Source organism: Scleropages formosus, chromosome 4, assembly GCF_900964775.1.
Source record: "Scleropages formosus chromosome 4, fSclFor1.1, whole genome shotgun sequence".
In the NCBI taxonomy this organism is placed as follows: domain Eukaryota; kingdom Metazoa; phylum Chordata; class Actinopteri; order Osteoglossiformes; family Osteoglossidae; genus Scleropages; species Scleropages formosus.
This window is the reverse complement of record NC_041809.1, coordinates 33,773,560-33,785,723: the sequence shown is the minus strand read 5'-3', so window position 1 is coordinate 33,785,723 and position 12,164 is coordinate 33,773,560. Positions and strand designations below refer to the sequence as shown.

The 12,164-nt window shown below is 40.9% G+C and overlaps 1 protein-coding gene across 2 annotated transcripts; it reads right to left on the bottom strand.

Annotated features, from left to right (window-relative positions):
- Positions 1-6,781: 6,781 nt before the first annotated feature.
- Positions 6,782-10,594, bottom strand: bod1 (biorientation of chromosomes in cell division 1). Of its 2 annotated transcripts, none has more exons than XM_018752021.1 (4): positions 10,543-10,594; positions 10,277-10,443; positions 9,832-9,956; positions 6,782-7,158 (listed from the first exon to the last, which is right to left on the bottom strand). In XM_018752021.1, the coding sequence occupies exons 2-4, from the start codon at positions 10,412-10,414 to the stop codon at positions 6,960-6,962; spliced, it is 462 nt and encodes a 153-aa protein (XP_018607537.1). In that variant the 5' UTR covers positions 10,415-10,443; positions 10,543-10,594; the 3' UTR covers positions 6,782-6,959. The 2 variants fall into 2 exon arrangements, with proteins under 2 accessions (XP_018607537.1, XP_018607538.1); XM_018752022.1 differs by having other exon boundaries at positions 10,561-10,578.
- Positions 10,595-12,164: the final 1,570 nt, after the last annotated feature.

Here is a 12,164-nt window from a genome sequence, read left to right as displayed (position 1 = left end):
TCCCCTCCAGTGTGTGAGAGGTGTAATGAAGCTAAAAGGCTTGACAGAGACATTGGTTAGTTAGGTAGAGCTGCTTGACACGGTCAAAGATTAATTCAGTTTAAAACTAGGGATGGTTGGTAGTTTAGTAGTTAGAGTTGCTACCTTCATACCCCAAGGTTGCAGGGTCAAATCCCACCTTCAGCCAGAATACCCTTGAGCAAGGTACTTACCTTAAATTGCTCCAGTAAAATTACCCAGCTGTATAAATGGTTAAATAATTGTAAGTCATTTTGGAGAGAAGTGTCAGCTATCTGAGCCGGTGTACTTCAAACAGAAATTAATTTCTGAAAGTATAGGAGAGGGGAGAAAAGTTAAAATTAATCTTTATATCTATGCCCCCTGGTGGTCATACAGTCTCAACTGAAATAAAAGTTTCTACTCCAAAGCCACTTAATGTTAGGCAAGGAGCACCAGGTTTGGTAGGACGTAGATGAACAGAAGTCGTCGTATGTTGCTGTCCTTTCGTCCAAGTGAAAAATGATTGTGCCCAGAAAGGTTGTCCGAACCTGGTTATTGTCATACTTCTCCACCGAATCAGTGCTACTTCCTACTAATATTTTTCATTTCTGTTCAAAATGTTTGTGAAAAACAAAGCTTATATCCATATTTAATAACTATAATTCCTTCTATGGGCGTTTTAATACACACACACACACACACACACACACACACACACACACACACACTAGTCATTTAAATAACATGCATATGAAAGTCAAACAAAGTCCAGAAATAAAAGGGATTGTTAATAGCTAGATATTAGCTACATGATTACTTCATTTTCTGTTGCATTAATGTTGTGATGATGCTCTTCTGGTTTAAAGTTAAGTAGTGTCAAAATTACCATAACATGTTATGTCGTTTGAGTAAATATATTTCAACTTACAGGGGGGTGCGGTGGGTTTGGCCTGTGCCTTCTCTCTGGTGGGTCTGGGGTTTGAGTCCTGCTTGAGGTGCCCTGCGATGGGCTGGCGTCCTGTCCTAAGCGTGTCCCCTCCCCCTCCAGCTTTATGCTCTGTGTTGCCAGGGTAGGCTCCGGCTTGCCGTGACCCCACTTGGCACAAGCGGCTTTAGCCACTGTGTGTGTGGGTGTGTGTGTGTGTGTGTATCTATTTTGTCACCATTTATCTAAATGTCATGCTTTAACCAGGACCGAGGACAATGATCTCAGACTGACAGTAATTCTTTTCTTACCTATACATTAGCCTTTTTAAAACTGATCACTGATTTACATTCTGAGTCATCTTTGAATCAGGAAGCTTAACACACTGTAAGACTGTAACTATGAATGTCTTTGTTCATAAATAAACCCTACAATGTCATTGGTAAAACAAAAACATGTCAGTTGTTATTATGGCCTTATATGTTATATCTTACAGGCTAGAACATGTTAGTAGCAGAAAGATCTGGTAAGTTCTAAGCCTTCGTGACCCTACAGTCCCACAGTGTTGCAGGTTCTTCACAGCTGTTCATTAAAATGCTACAACATGGATATGTGGTGGTAAAAAAGAGGAAAAACTACACACAAAGAGTGTGAATGTACAATGGCAACATGGGGAGAGGATGACAGAAAAACAATTCCATGACAAAATCAAGGGGCACATAATATTCTACCTTTAATGCATGCGCTTTTCTGGCTCTTTCAAAATAAAATGTATCGTAATGTATAATGAAATACAGTGAAATAACAGAACTATTCTTTGCTGTCACCAAAGTGCTTTTCTGTCCATACCAATCAGCAAAAGTGATTCGAAACATGTTTGAAGAGCTGCGTGATAAAGTCTACAGATGTAATATTTTGATTTGAGTGTTATACTGCTGTTCCAAGTCGTTCAAGTTTTTAAAGGAGCACATTGTTAGTTCGGGTTGGGCGATTCATCAGCGAATTGTTTCCGGCAGAGGAAGAAGGGAACGAATGTGACCTGGTGCAAAGGAAAACCACGAGAGCGAGGAAGAGGGAAGCTGAGCAGCACGAAGCCCACAGTTCCTCAGCAGTTCCTCGGTGGCTCTTTACTCCAGACAGCTGATGATCCTGCCATTAAGACAGGCAGCAGAAGGTATCATGATGAACAGAGCGAACGGAGACTTGTACCATAGTATGAGAGCACGAATCACGCAATCATATCAATGTCCTAGAAACGTGAGTTGTATGTTAAATACATTTCTTTTGTCAAATGCAATGAAAGACAAAAATGGATCTGGGTTTTTTACTGCACTTAGATTATCTCAATGGCAAAGAAATGGAAAAAAAAGCTCAAATTAAATACGCTCAGAATTCCTGCAACGACTGGTATGCACCTCTGCATCTGAGAAGATTAAGTCAGCAGAAAGACATGTGAATGTGCACTCACCAGCACTCCGGCATCATCACCCCACCCCCGCCAACCCCAAAGCCTCTGCGGTGCAGCACGTTGCACACGGCAAAGAGAGAACCAGTTCTGACCAGGGCTGCAACAATCAATCCTTGTCTCTGCTGGGAACATTCAACAAAGCTGCGCCTGATGCCTTTTCCCTGGAAACGGCTGGCGTGTCTCGGCCGACGAGGCTAAGCCCTCGCATACATGTTCAGCGGCCGCCCAAGAAATGCATCACGGACGTGCAAAAGCACAGAGTTGCCTCTCTATTCCAAATGTTTCGCTGGCGTGGACCATACGAGAGACGCTGGTGCTACTGCGCTTTCTCACAGCTGCTGTTCTGCTGTACAGCCTGGCTCCGAAGGGGGTGGGGGGTCACAAAGCGACACGGAGCACTTCAAGGGCCATCGCTGTGCAGCAGACGTCCAGAAGGAGAACTGTATGTTTTTACCATTTACAAGTTTGTTTTTCCTTCAAAGTGTTCTTAAGTGATATTTGTACAACAGCAGCAGCTCCTTGAACATCTTGATGAATCCTTCCAAAACAGCAGGTACCATCACAGTATACAGAGACAGCTGGTAGTGTAGTGGTTAGAGCTCCTGCCTAAGAACCCAAAGGTCTAATGTTTGATTCCCACCTCTAGCTGTAGTACCCTTGAGCAAGTTACTTACCCTAAACTGCTCCAATAAAATTACCCAGCTCCATAAATGAGTAAATAATCACAAGAAGCTTAAGATTGTAAACTGCTTTGGAGAAAAGCTTCAACTAAATAAATAAATGCAAATATAGACCTGGAGTTAAAATCACCTGTACAAATGGCTTTAAAAGCTGTAAATGCTGCCTTGCATAAGGCCAAGTGTTAAATAATAATTCAACAATGTCTTCTCTCTCAGTGTTGGGTCCATTTTGCTGCATAACAAAGCTACTCAACTTTGGTTTAACTGGGACTCACACAAAATTAATGTGTCAAGTAACTGGTGTAATCTGATTATATGTATTTCAGGTATTTACTGAATTGGTCTGCTTTTACAGTTTTAAAACCACTTTTACTCAGTATTTTTGTTAAACAGACACATAATATTGAGTATTAAGCCTTGGAAGTCTAAACCCTTGGTTGCATTCATTTCACATTTTTCAGAAGGATTAACAGGGTCAAATTCCAGAAGAGCTGCTGCTGTGTTTCTCTTGAGCCAGGTACTTAGTCTGAATTGTACAAACCTTTTAGATCCAAAAAACTGAACTGCACAATTGTACCAGAATCTGTGAAGGTAAGTTATACAAAAGTGTTTGCAGGCAAAAGCCGTTAATCACATGTACACGTAGTAACTGAGTCTTGATGTGCAACAATGTACCTGAGAAGCAAGCAGGTAGCGTAGAGTTTCAGTTTTCTTGAAATTGAAAGACCCAGGTACGAACCCTCCACCCCAACCCCAGGTCAGTGTAAAGTGCATTGAAGAAAAGTGTTGAGTACATAATATGTGCCATCTCTCTGTTTTAAGCAAGAGATTCAAAACAACTCTTTCAGCAAAACTTTTTAGACACTTGAAATCAACGACGATGCAGTCAAGTTCAATGGGATTATCACAAATTGGACTTCTGGGATGGTTCCAGCGATGAGGCTCTATTGTTCATGCTCTACTGGCCTTTATGGGTTTCTACACATCTATAGGCTGGAGCCAATCGTGATGCACCTCTCTTGTCACGGACAGAGTCGGAGTTGGATTTGGTGTAATTGCGTACAATGGTGACCCGGTAATGTTTCAATGGCTTTGCACAGCTACGTCACTTCCAAAGAACCTGCCCCGTTGCGGACTAAACCTTGACAATCTGTACAAACATTTACTATCTAGACTAGGTTTCTGCAGAAGTAGTAACTCGCAACCCAAACGATAATAATATCAGAATAAACATGATTATGAAAGAAAAAACATGACGGTAAATCACAGAATGCACAAGAAGATGAAGACAGTTGCGTTTTCTCTTTAACCTTTCAGGGCAGATGTACAGAAGACCTATAGCAAAGTCCACACTCCCTGCTCACAGATCACTATGCCAGGAACTCTGTTAGCCCCCAGTGTGGTAAAATCACCTTGAAGGTTGAAACCACAACCCAACTGCATCACTGTGGCTCAAATTAGAGACGGGAATGAGTCTCAGTATCAATCAGGTATTAGACAAGTGACCAGAACTGAACGTGACTGCAATTTTTCCTCCAGCTACACTAAGGAATGCAGACACACACAGTGTCAACACCCTCAGCAAAAACCTGCTCATAGTTCAAGGTCAACTCTGAGACTTCCAGCTACCACCACCTATAGAGCCCATCAGTGCCTAAAGGCTCCTACGAAACCTAATGTGTCATGCCATATATGATGTGCACTTTTGATTGGATACCTTGGCTGCAATTTGACAAAAACAAACAGGTTTGATCAAGTAAAGGGTCACTCAGTCAGGTCTGCTGACTACAATGTTCCACTCAGTTGTTGAGAGGGTGAAAGAACGAAAAGCTGAACTGCTTGGAATTGTGGAGTTCACTGTTCCACAGATAAGATTTCCGTACCAATTAAATATTCAGTATTAAAATTCAGTACCAACAGATATTTAGGGAATTTTTTAATCAGATCATGTTGCTTTAAACAGCTCATTAGAAACAACTGCAAGTCACTTTAATATCAGCAGTACAGTATGTACACTACCTCTCCTCACTCATATCCTAACTGAAGGCCAGGTAGACATCTCTGGGAATGTGCACTGTGACCTCCCGAAGGTTGAGGAACCAAAAAACACCAACTGTCGTCAAAAGCAACACCCAGTCCACTGCTTGACTGCAGTTCAAAGACATAACAGTGTAAAGCAGTACTTTGAGACACCTTACATTTCTGGAAAAAAAACCCCCCATATCACTCAGTTGCTCTAGCAAAGCATATTATTTCAAATTGTCAAAAAACTTAATCACAGGCGTATCTACCAAAACCCAAACCGTTACTCCTAAACATCAACTACGTTGATCACACCACATCTCAATCCCTTCAAACACAGTAGAAAAAGCAGTTCTTAGTATGTCTTGCTATTTCGACAGCATGGCCACAATGAGACACAGGGTCAAGCGTTCAGTGTTGCACAACTTTTCTATGGCAAACTGTGCAAAACGCTCCTAGATCACAGCGATCGTCACCCCGACGTCCTGTTAGCGTTGTATTCCATGGCTGTACTGACTAGGGGACTTGCAACGTGCTGGACTGGGTGCTACAGACTACTGGCCTTTCTCCCAGACTAAACTAACCAGATGGGTCCTTTGGATTCACTCATGCGTTCCAAGGCCTTTTGCACCGAAATGTCTGTTAAACATAAACAAACAGTGGCACAGAACTGTTCTCTCGAAAATACGTGACCTGATCAAACCACATGCAAGGCACGTCACAATTTGTGCGCGTGCACACACACACGCACAATACAGCAAAAGGATTTGATATACGAACTATTTTTCTCATGCTGCTTATGTGCCGGGTTCTTTAAATGAGCCCAAGGCTATTAATTAAAGGAATTACTTGGCTTCATTTTGTCAGACCATTATTAAATGCTCAATAGCATTAACTAGTACTTTATCCCTTATTGTGTTCAGAACACAATGTACCATAAAAGTGACTTGAGTACAGTAGTTTGGAAGATCAAATTTAGAAAGCTGGATAATTTTAATAACTAGTAATTCTGCATTTAATATCCTAATATGAAGTGTGAGTAGAGAGTAAAACCTCCAAGTGTCCTACATCTCTGAAAACTGCTGAAAAATAGTTTTGAAGACATTCTGGCTGATTTACTGCTCAAACTTGTTAACCAAACACTGTGTGGAGGCAGGGAGGGGGGACTAGGTGAGAGGTGTAAATGCTGTCATTATGTAATCGTGGATTGTCATTTTTCCTATTGGCAGAAGTTTGTTTATCTGAAATGTACGTGATTCTACTCTTACCGAATACCCTGTTTTGGTTGAAGTTACCCTGCTTTCAATTCCTCCTCATATATATTTATGCTCCGATTGCTTGACATTAATGCCCGTGTTGTTGACATTCATACAACAAATTATAAAGTACCAGTTTCAATCATTTTCATAATCGCTATGCTAATTCTTATATCAAGAAAACTGGAAGACAAAACGCAGAAGAGTACTTCAAAAACACTATAATTTAACCTTTGCCAGAGGTGCAATAGCAACACCTTACAAAATCTTTTTTGTGACTAGTGCTCTGTCCTTAATCATCAAATTAATCCCATTTTCTTTGTTTTGTTTTTGACCAGCCACTGTTATACAAACAGACTCAAGGTGACTCAACAAAACCCAACCTGAGGTGTGTTTTCGGTCAGCTTCCAACATAAGGACTAGTATTGTCTTTAAAAGCTTTTTTTTTTTTTTTTTTTTAAACATCCTTTAGCCCTTAAGTGAAAATAATGGGCTTCATTTTGTACCCCTGATGTAAACATTAACTGTACTCATTTGGCTCCACTGTAAAGACCCCAACACGTAACATAGAAAAGGCCCCCTTTTTAGTCCATTTTGAGAGCTGAGCGTCACGGTGTTTTTGGCCCTGAGCTGGAACCATCTTGCTGCTCCACCTCGGCGTTTGTGTTTGACCCTCCCTCTTCCTTCTTTTCAGTGGCCAGAAACTCATGAATGGCGTTCTCTATGTGGGGCCTGAAGGTGTGGTTGAGCTTGGGATCCACCACCTGAGTGATGATTCTGTCCACCCCAGACTCCAGCATGCCTGACCTGTTGGAAACACACGCAGACTTCACACGTTACGCACAACATTGATCAGTCACTCCAATAAATCATAAGCATTATTTAAAAAAATAATTAAAAAAAATCATTTTCACATGACAGAAACTGATACATACATAAGAAAAACTAACAAAACACAGCACATACACAAAATGACTCAGCAATTTGTTACTGATTCTGCATCTAATATCTTTTTTGTATTGTGCATGTATAATTCATATGCTTTCTAATTATCTGAAAGACTGAAAAAGTTTTTGCTTTTAAATTGCGTTTCATTTCGCCCATCATTCTATTGCTAGGGGTAAAACAAAGACTGATCATTATAAGAAGGGAATAATGGAAAAAAAAGATGCTCCTTTCTAATTCTGGATTTGTGGAAAAAATATTATGTTATGTATTGTGAAGTGTATGCTTGAAAATCACTTTTGATGTTTAAATTAACTTTTTTTTTTTCTTTTTAAAAAAAACAATTTGGGTTTCATTCCACTGATTAACCAACTGCTCTAGAGAGAAATTTCAAAGAATCAACAATATCACATGGGAAGATGGTGCAGTGTCTGACACTAAATTTGCATTTAAAATATTCTTTATGATAATATTAAAGGTTTTAAGAAAGCAAATCATTTCAAATATTGAAATAAGGTAATTTAAAAATTTTGTTCCGCTTATAATTTTTTGACAATTCTGTAAGATACATGTCTTCTACATTATTTGTCTTATGTAATATATTGGGTATCTGGCAGTGTAGTGGTTAGAGCTGCTGCCTTTGGATCCAAAGGGTGCGGGTTTATATCCCACCTCCAAGTGCAGTACCATTGAGCAAGGTATTTACCCTAAATTGCTCCAGTAAAATTACCCACCCGTATAAATGGTAAATAATTGTAACCTTAACATTGCAAGTTGCTTTGGAGAAAAGCGTCAGCTAAATGAATAAATGTGCTGCACTGCACTGTCCAGTCATTCCAATATCTGGTTCGCCGAGACCCGGTGAAGTACAGATTAACTGTATTTGCAAACCTCCCTCGAGTGGTACATGTGGCCACATTACCTGCCAAAATTCAGCTCCCTTCTACAGTGGGTGCAGCTTTTGTCTGGTGCTCCCCAGTGTTGGTAGCCCAGGACAGATGCTGGACAGGTTTATGGGCCGAACCCGTCAACAATGGACACTAATTAGCAGTTTGTGGAAACTGTGTTTTAATGCATCGATAAGGTTTTTTCAGTGTGAATGCGGTTCTAAAACAGTCAAGCGCATTAAGAATAACAACCTGCTGTACAAAATCATTGTGCAGATACATTTATTCACGTAGCAGATGCGAAATAAATGTATGTAAATGTATATGTCAGTTTCTAGAAAAATATTCCACATTCTTGAAATTAGGAAATTTTGGCACCGGGTTAAAAAGAGTATTACAGTACCTTCTGGACTAGAATGTTCCAGTGCAGAATATCTAGCTAATAAATGGCACTTAGAATCTCTCAGTGGAGTGTTCCTTATATTTGTGAACAAAAATTCCTGAAAATTTTCATAGAAATAGTGAAAAGCCACATTCTGTGGCTAAAATGACACCCTAGGAGTAACTAGTGGTATCTCTGTAATCAGTAAACTTCAATCATAATCGAGGTTAAAAACTGACATGACTAAGAACGCTCAAGAACTGTATTGTATTGCATCATATCATTAAAGAAACATGATTTACACATTTATCGTGCACTTTTGGAGATGAGGGGAGGCGTGAATAACACCTGTCTTATGGCCCTGGAAAGGTTGGTAACAGAACAGTGGTGAGTGTTTACTCGATTCACTCATTGCTGACCGCTATTACTGACTGTTAGTAGGGGGCGCGGTGGTGCAGCGGGCTTGGCCGGGTTCCGCTCTCTGGCGGGTCTGGGGTTCGAGTCCCGCTTGGGGTGCCTTGTGACGGACTGGCATCCCGTCCTGGGTGTGTTCCCTCCCCCTCCAGCCTTGTGCCCTGTGTTGCTGGGTTAGGCTCTTGTTTGCCGCAACCCCCTTCTTGCGTCAAGCAGTTTCTGACCATGTGTGTGTATGTGTGTGTGTATTGACTGTTATTACTGACCATCATTATTGACCCTTACTGACCGATATTGACTGTTATTATTGACCCTAAGGGCATTATTATTGATTGTTATTATTGACCCTTACTGACCATTATTATTGACCCTAAGGGCCTTATTATTGACTGTTATTATTGACCCTTATTGACTGCTATACTATTATTGACCCTTACTGACCGATATTGACCGTTATTATTGACCCTAAGGGCCTTATTATTGATTGTTATTATTGACTCTTATTATTGACCCTTACTGACCGATATTGACCGTTATTATTGACCCTTACTGACCAATATTGACCGTTATTATTGACCCTAAGGGCCTTATTATTGATTGTTATTATTGACTCTTATTATTGACCCTTACTGACCATTATTATTGACTATTATTATTGACCCTTATTCACTGCTATTATTACCCCTTAATAAGGGCCTTATTATTGACCCTTACTGACCATTATTATTGACCCTTATTGACTGCTATACTATTATTCACCCTTATTACTGACCGCTATTATTAACCCTTAATAAGGGCCTTATTATTGACCCTTATTGATCGTTATTATTGACCGGGCGGGCCGGTACTCACTGCACGACGCTCTGCCGCAGCCCGTTGCGCATCTGGTTCTTGTTGATGTCGGGACTCCACTCCTGGCTGCTCAGGTGGTTCGACACGAAGTTGTCCACCTTCTGCCGCAAGTTCTGATAGGCTGGCTGTGGGCGAGCAGTTCCCACAGTAACAACAAGCAAGTACGAATAAAAGACCAGTGCGAGCTGCTAACAACAACAACAACAACAATAATAACAACAACAAAAACGACGACGACGGGGAAAAAAAAAAAAAAAACACAAAACAAAAGGTTTGCGCTTCTACTTCGAAGTGGGAAGCGCGTCCGTAACAAACTATCTCACAACACCACCATGCAGGCAGACGAGACGGTGGCTCCTAGAAAAACGTAAATTTAACAGTACATTTCGCGTTAAAAAAATAGCCGTCTTCAATAGAAGAAGCCACATAAAAGGCAGGCGGCTACCTTGGTGTCCACGTCTGCCAGGCAGTCCCGGCGGAACTCGTCGAAGAGGCCCCGGTTCTTCAGGTGCTCCACGATGAGGCCTATGAGCTTCGGGTCTCCGGGAGGCAGATGAACCGCGCTGGTGCTCCCCTCCGCCATCCCGACGACAAACAACGCTCAAGTCTCCACTAACCAGAAGGGGGGTATGGTCAACGCGTTAGAAACGTGTGTATATCTGCGCTTATTTGTGCCTAACCAAGGGGAGGGAAATGGTTTATGATACATACACAGAAACAACTGCTCACAGTGAAACGGAACGCGTGCGACTGGACTACAATTACATAAATGCATCGCGTTTGGTGGGCTCGGTTATTTCGCAATGCACACTGGGAAATGTATGCGTTGTTAATTTGCTATTAGCCTGCTGGAGCTTTCGTCAGGGTGAATTCTAGCTGTGCTCTTTTCCGAAATTCAACATTTTGCCCTGAAGCTGTGGTATTTGTTTGTGCATGTTTTTTTTTATTTTTTATTTATTTAAATAAAAAAAAAAAAAAAAAAAAAGGTTTTTATGTTGCAGCCAGGTCTCTTAGTACTCAGCCTCAGGTAAAGGAATACCCACCCACTGAGTCTGACCTTTCTTTCTCATCATGGCTCACTAGGATTGCTGTTGAAGTTTTGTATTTGTGGGAATACATCTGTCAAACTTAATTTTTTAAAAAGTGGCAGATAGTATAGTGGACAGTGGCACAGCCCTGTGAAGTGAAGGTCCCTGGTTCAAACAGCAGCCACCCCCCTGGCCTTGTAGTTGTTCATTGTGAACAGAGTATAATTTACCTGACGTACAGATAAATAAATCACCCTAAAGCTGCACTGCAAATCGCCATGGAATGAGGCGCCAGCCAAATAAAGTCAGAAATAGTGCAGCACAAATGTGAAACTCTTGAGAGGAAAGTTGAAGAGCGAAATGTTTGAATGCACTGTAAAGCCACAAGATGGTGGCACAGTATTCCTGTGCACTTGTGTTTGTCCAACATGCAGGAAGGTTTTTAATGCACTGATCTGTGATTGATTTTTTTTTTTTTTTTCTTCTTTCTCTCCACCCCCAGTTCCACTTTCACAACATCGTCGTCGCTGCCAAAGAGGCTGGTAGCGAAATGGCACCTTTAATAAGAACGCGGCGCTAAATAATAAATGCAACGCATCCCATTTACCACACTGCCAGCTCTATAAAGCCATTCAGGTCCGGGTATAATGCATTTAAAGTAGTTTCTAATGTTAGATGAGTGTGTCCTTTTGCTCTCGCCAAGGTTTCTTGTCATGCTGTTGTAAATATGATCTGTTTTGCCTTGTTATGCATTATTGCTTAACACACTTGCCCTGCTGTTGTAGCATTTGCAATTTCCTTACAAGGTGGGATTAACTCTTTATATGATCACCAATTTATGGTGAAATGCATGGTCATCTGGGTGCGAAGGTTACAGGTTTATATGAGAAATGAGAATCTTTTTTTTTTTTTTTTTTTTTTTTTTTTTTTTTTTTTTTTAAAATATATATGAGATGTTAATTTAGCAGATGGGGGATATGTCAGCCTCTTTGGGACACAAGACTTTCCCCTTTAATCCCATATTCTGCTGTAGTACCCCTACAAAAATCCTTACCCTGAATTGCTGCAGTACAATTACCCAGCTATATAAATTGGTAAATAACTGTAAGTAGCTTAGTATGGGCACGAATCCTGTCTGGGGGATTACCTGCTTAGCCTAGTGCCCTGTGCTTCCGGGATAGGCACCAAAGCACCGTAACTCTGCAACTGGACAATCGGTTATTGATACTGAATGGTGAATGAGTGAGTTTCTATACAGACCTTTCATTGTAAGTCACTTTGGAGAAAAGATCCTATTATTATTAT

What these genes read in the sequence shown, in the direction of transcription:
- bod1 (XM_018752021.1), bottom strand. Translation starts at nt 10,414, where the DNA reads ATGGCGGAGGGGAGCACCAGCGCGGTTCATCTGCCTCCCGGAGACCCG. An exon ending in TGGCAGACGTGGACACCAAG is followed by an intron (nt 9,957 to 10,276) that starts GTAGCCGCCTGC and finishes GCTCGCCCACAG; the next exon opens with CCAGCCTATCAGAACTTGCG. An exon ending in CTGCGGCAGAGCGTCGTGCA is followed by an intron (nt 7,159 to 9,831) that starts GTGAGTACCGGC and finishes TGTTTCCAACAG; the next exon opens with GTCAGGCATGCTGGAGTCTG.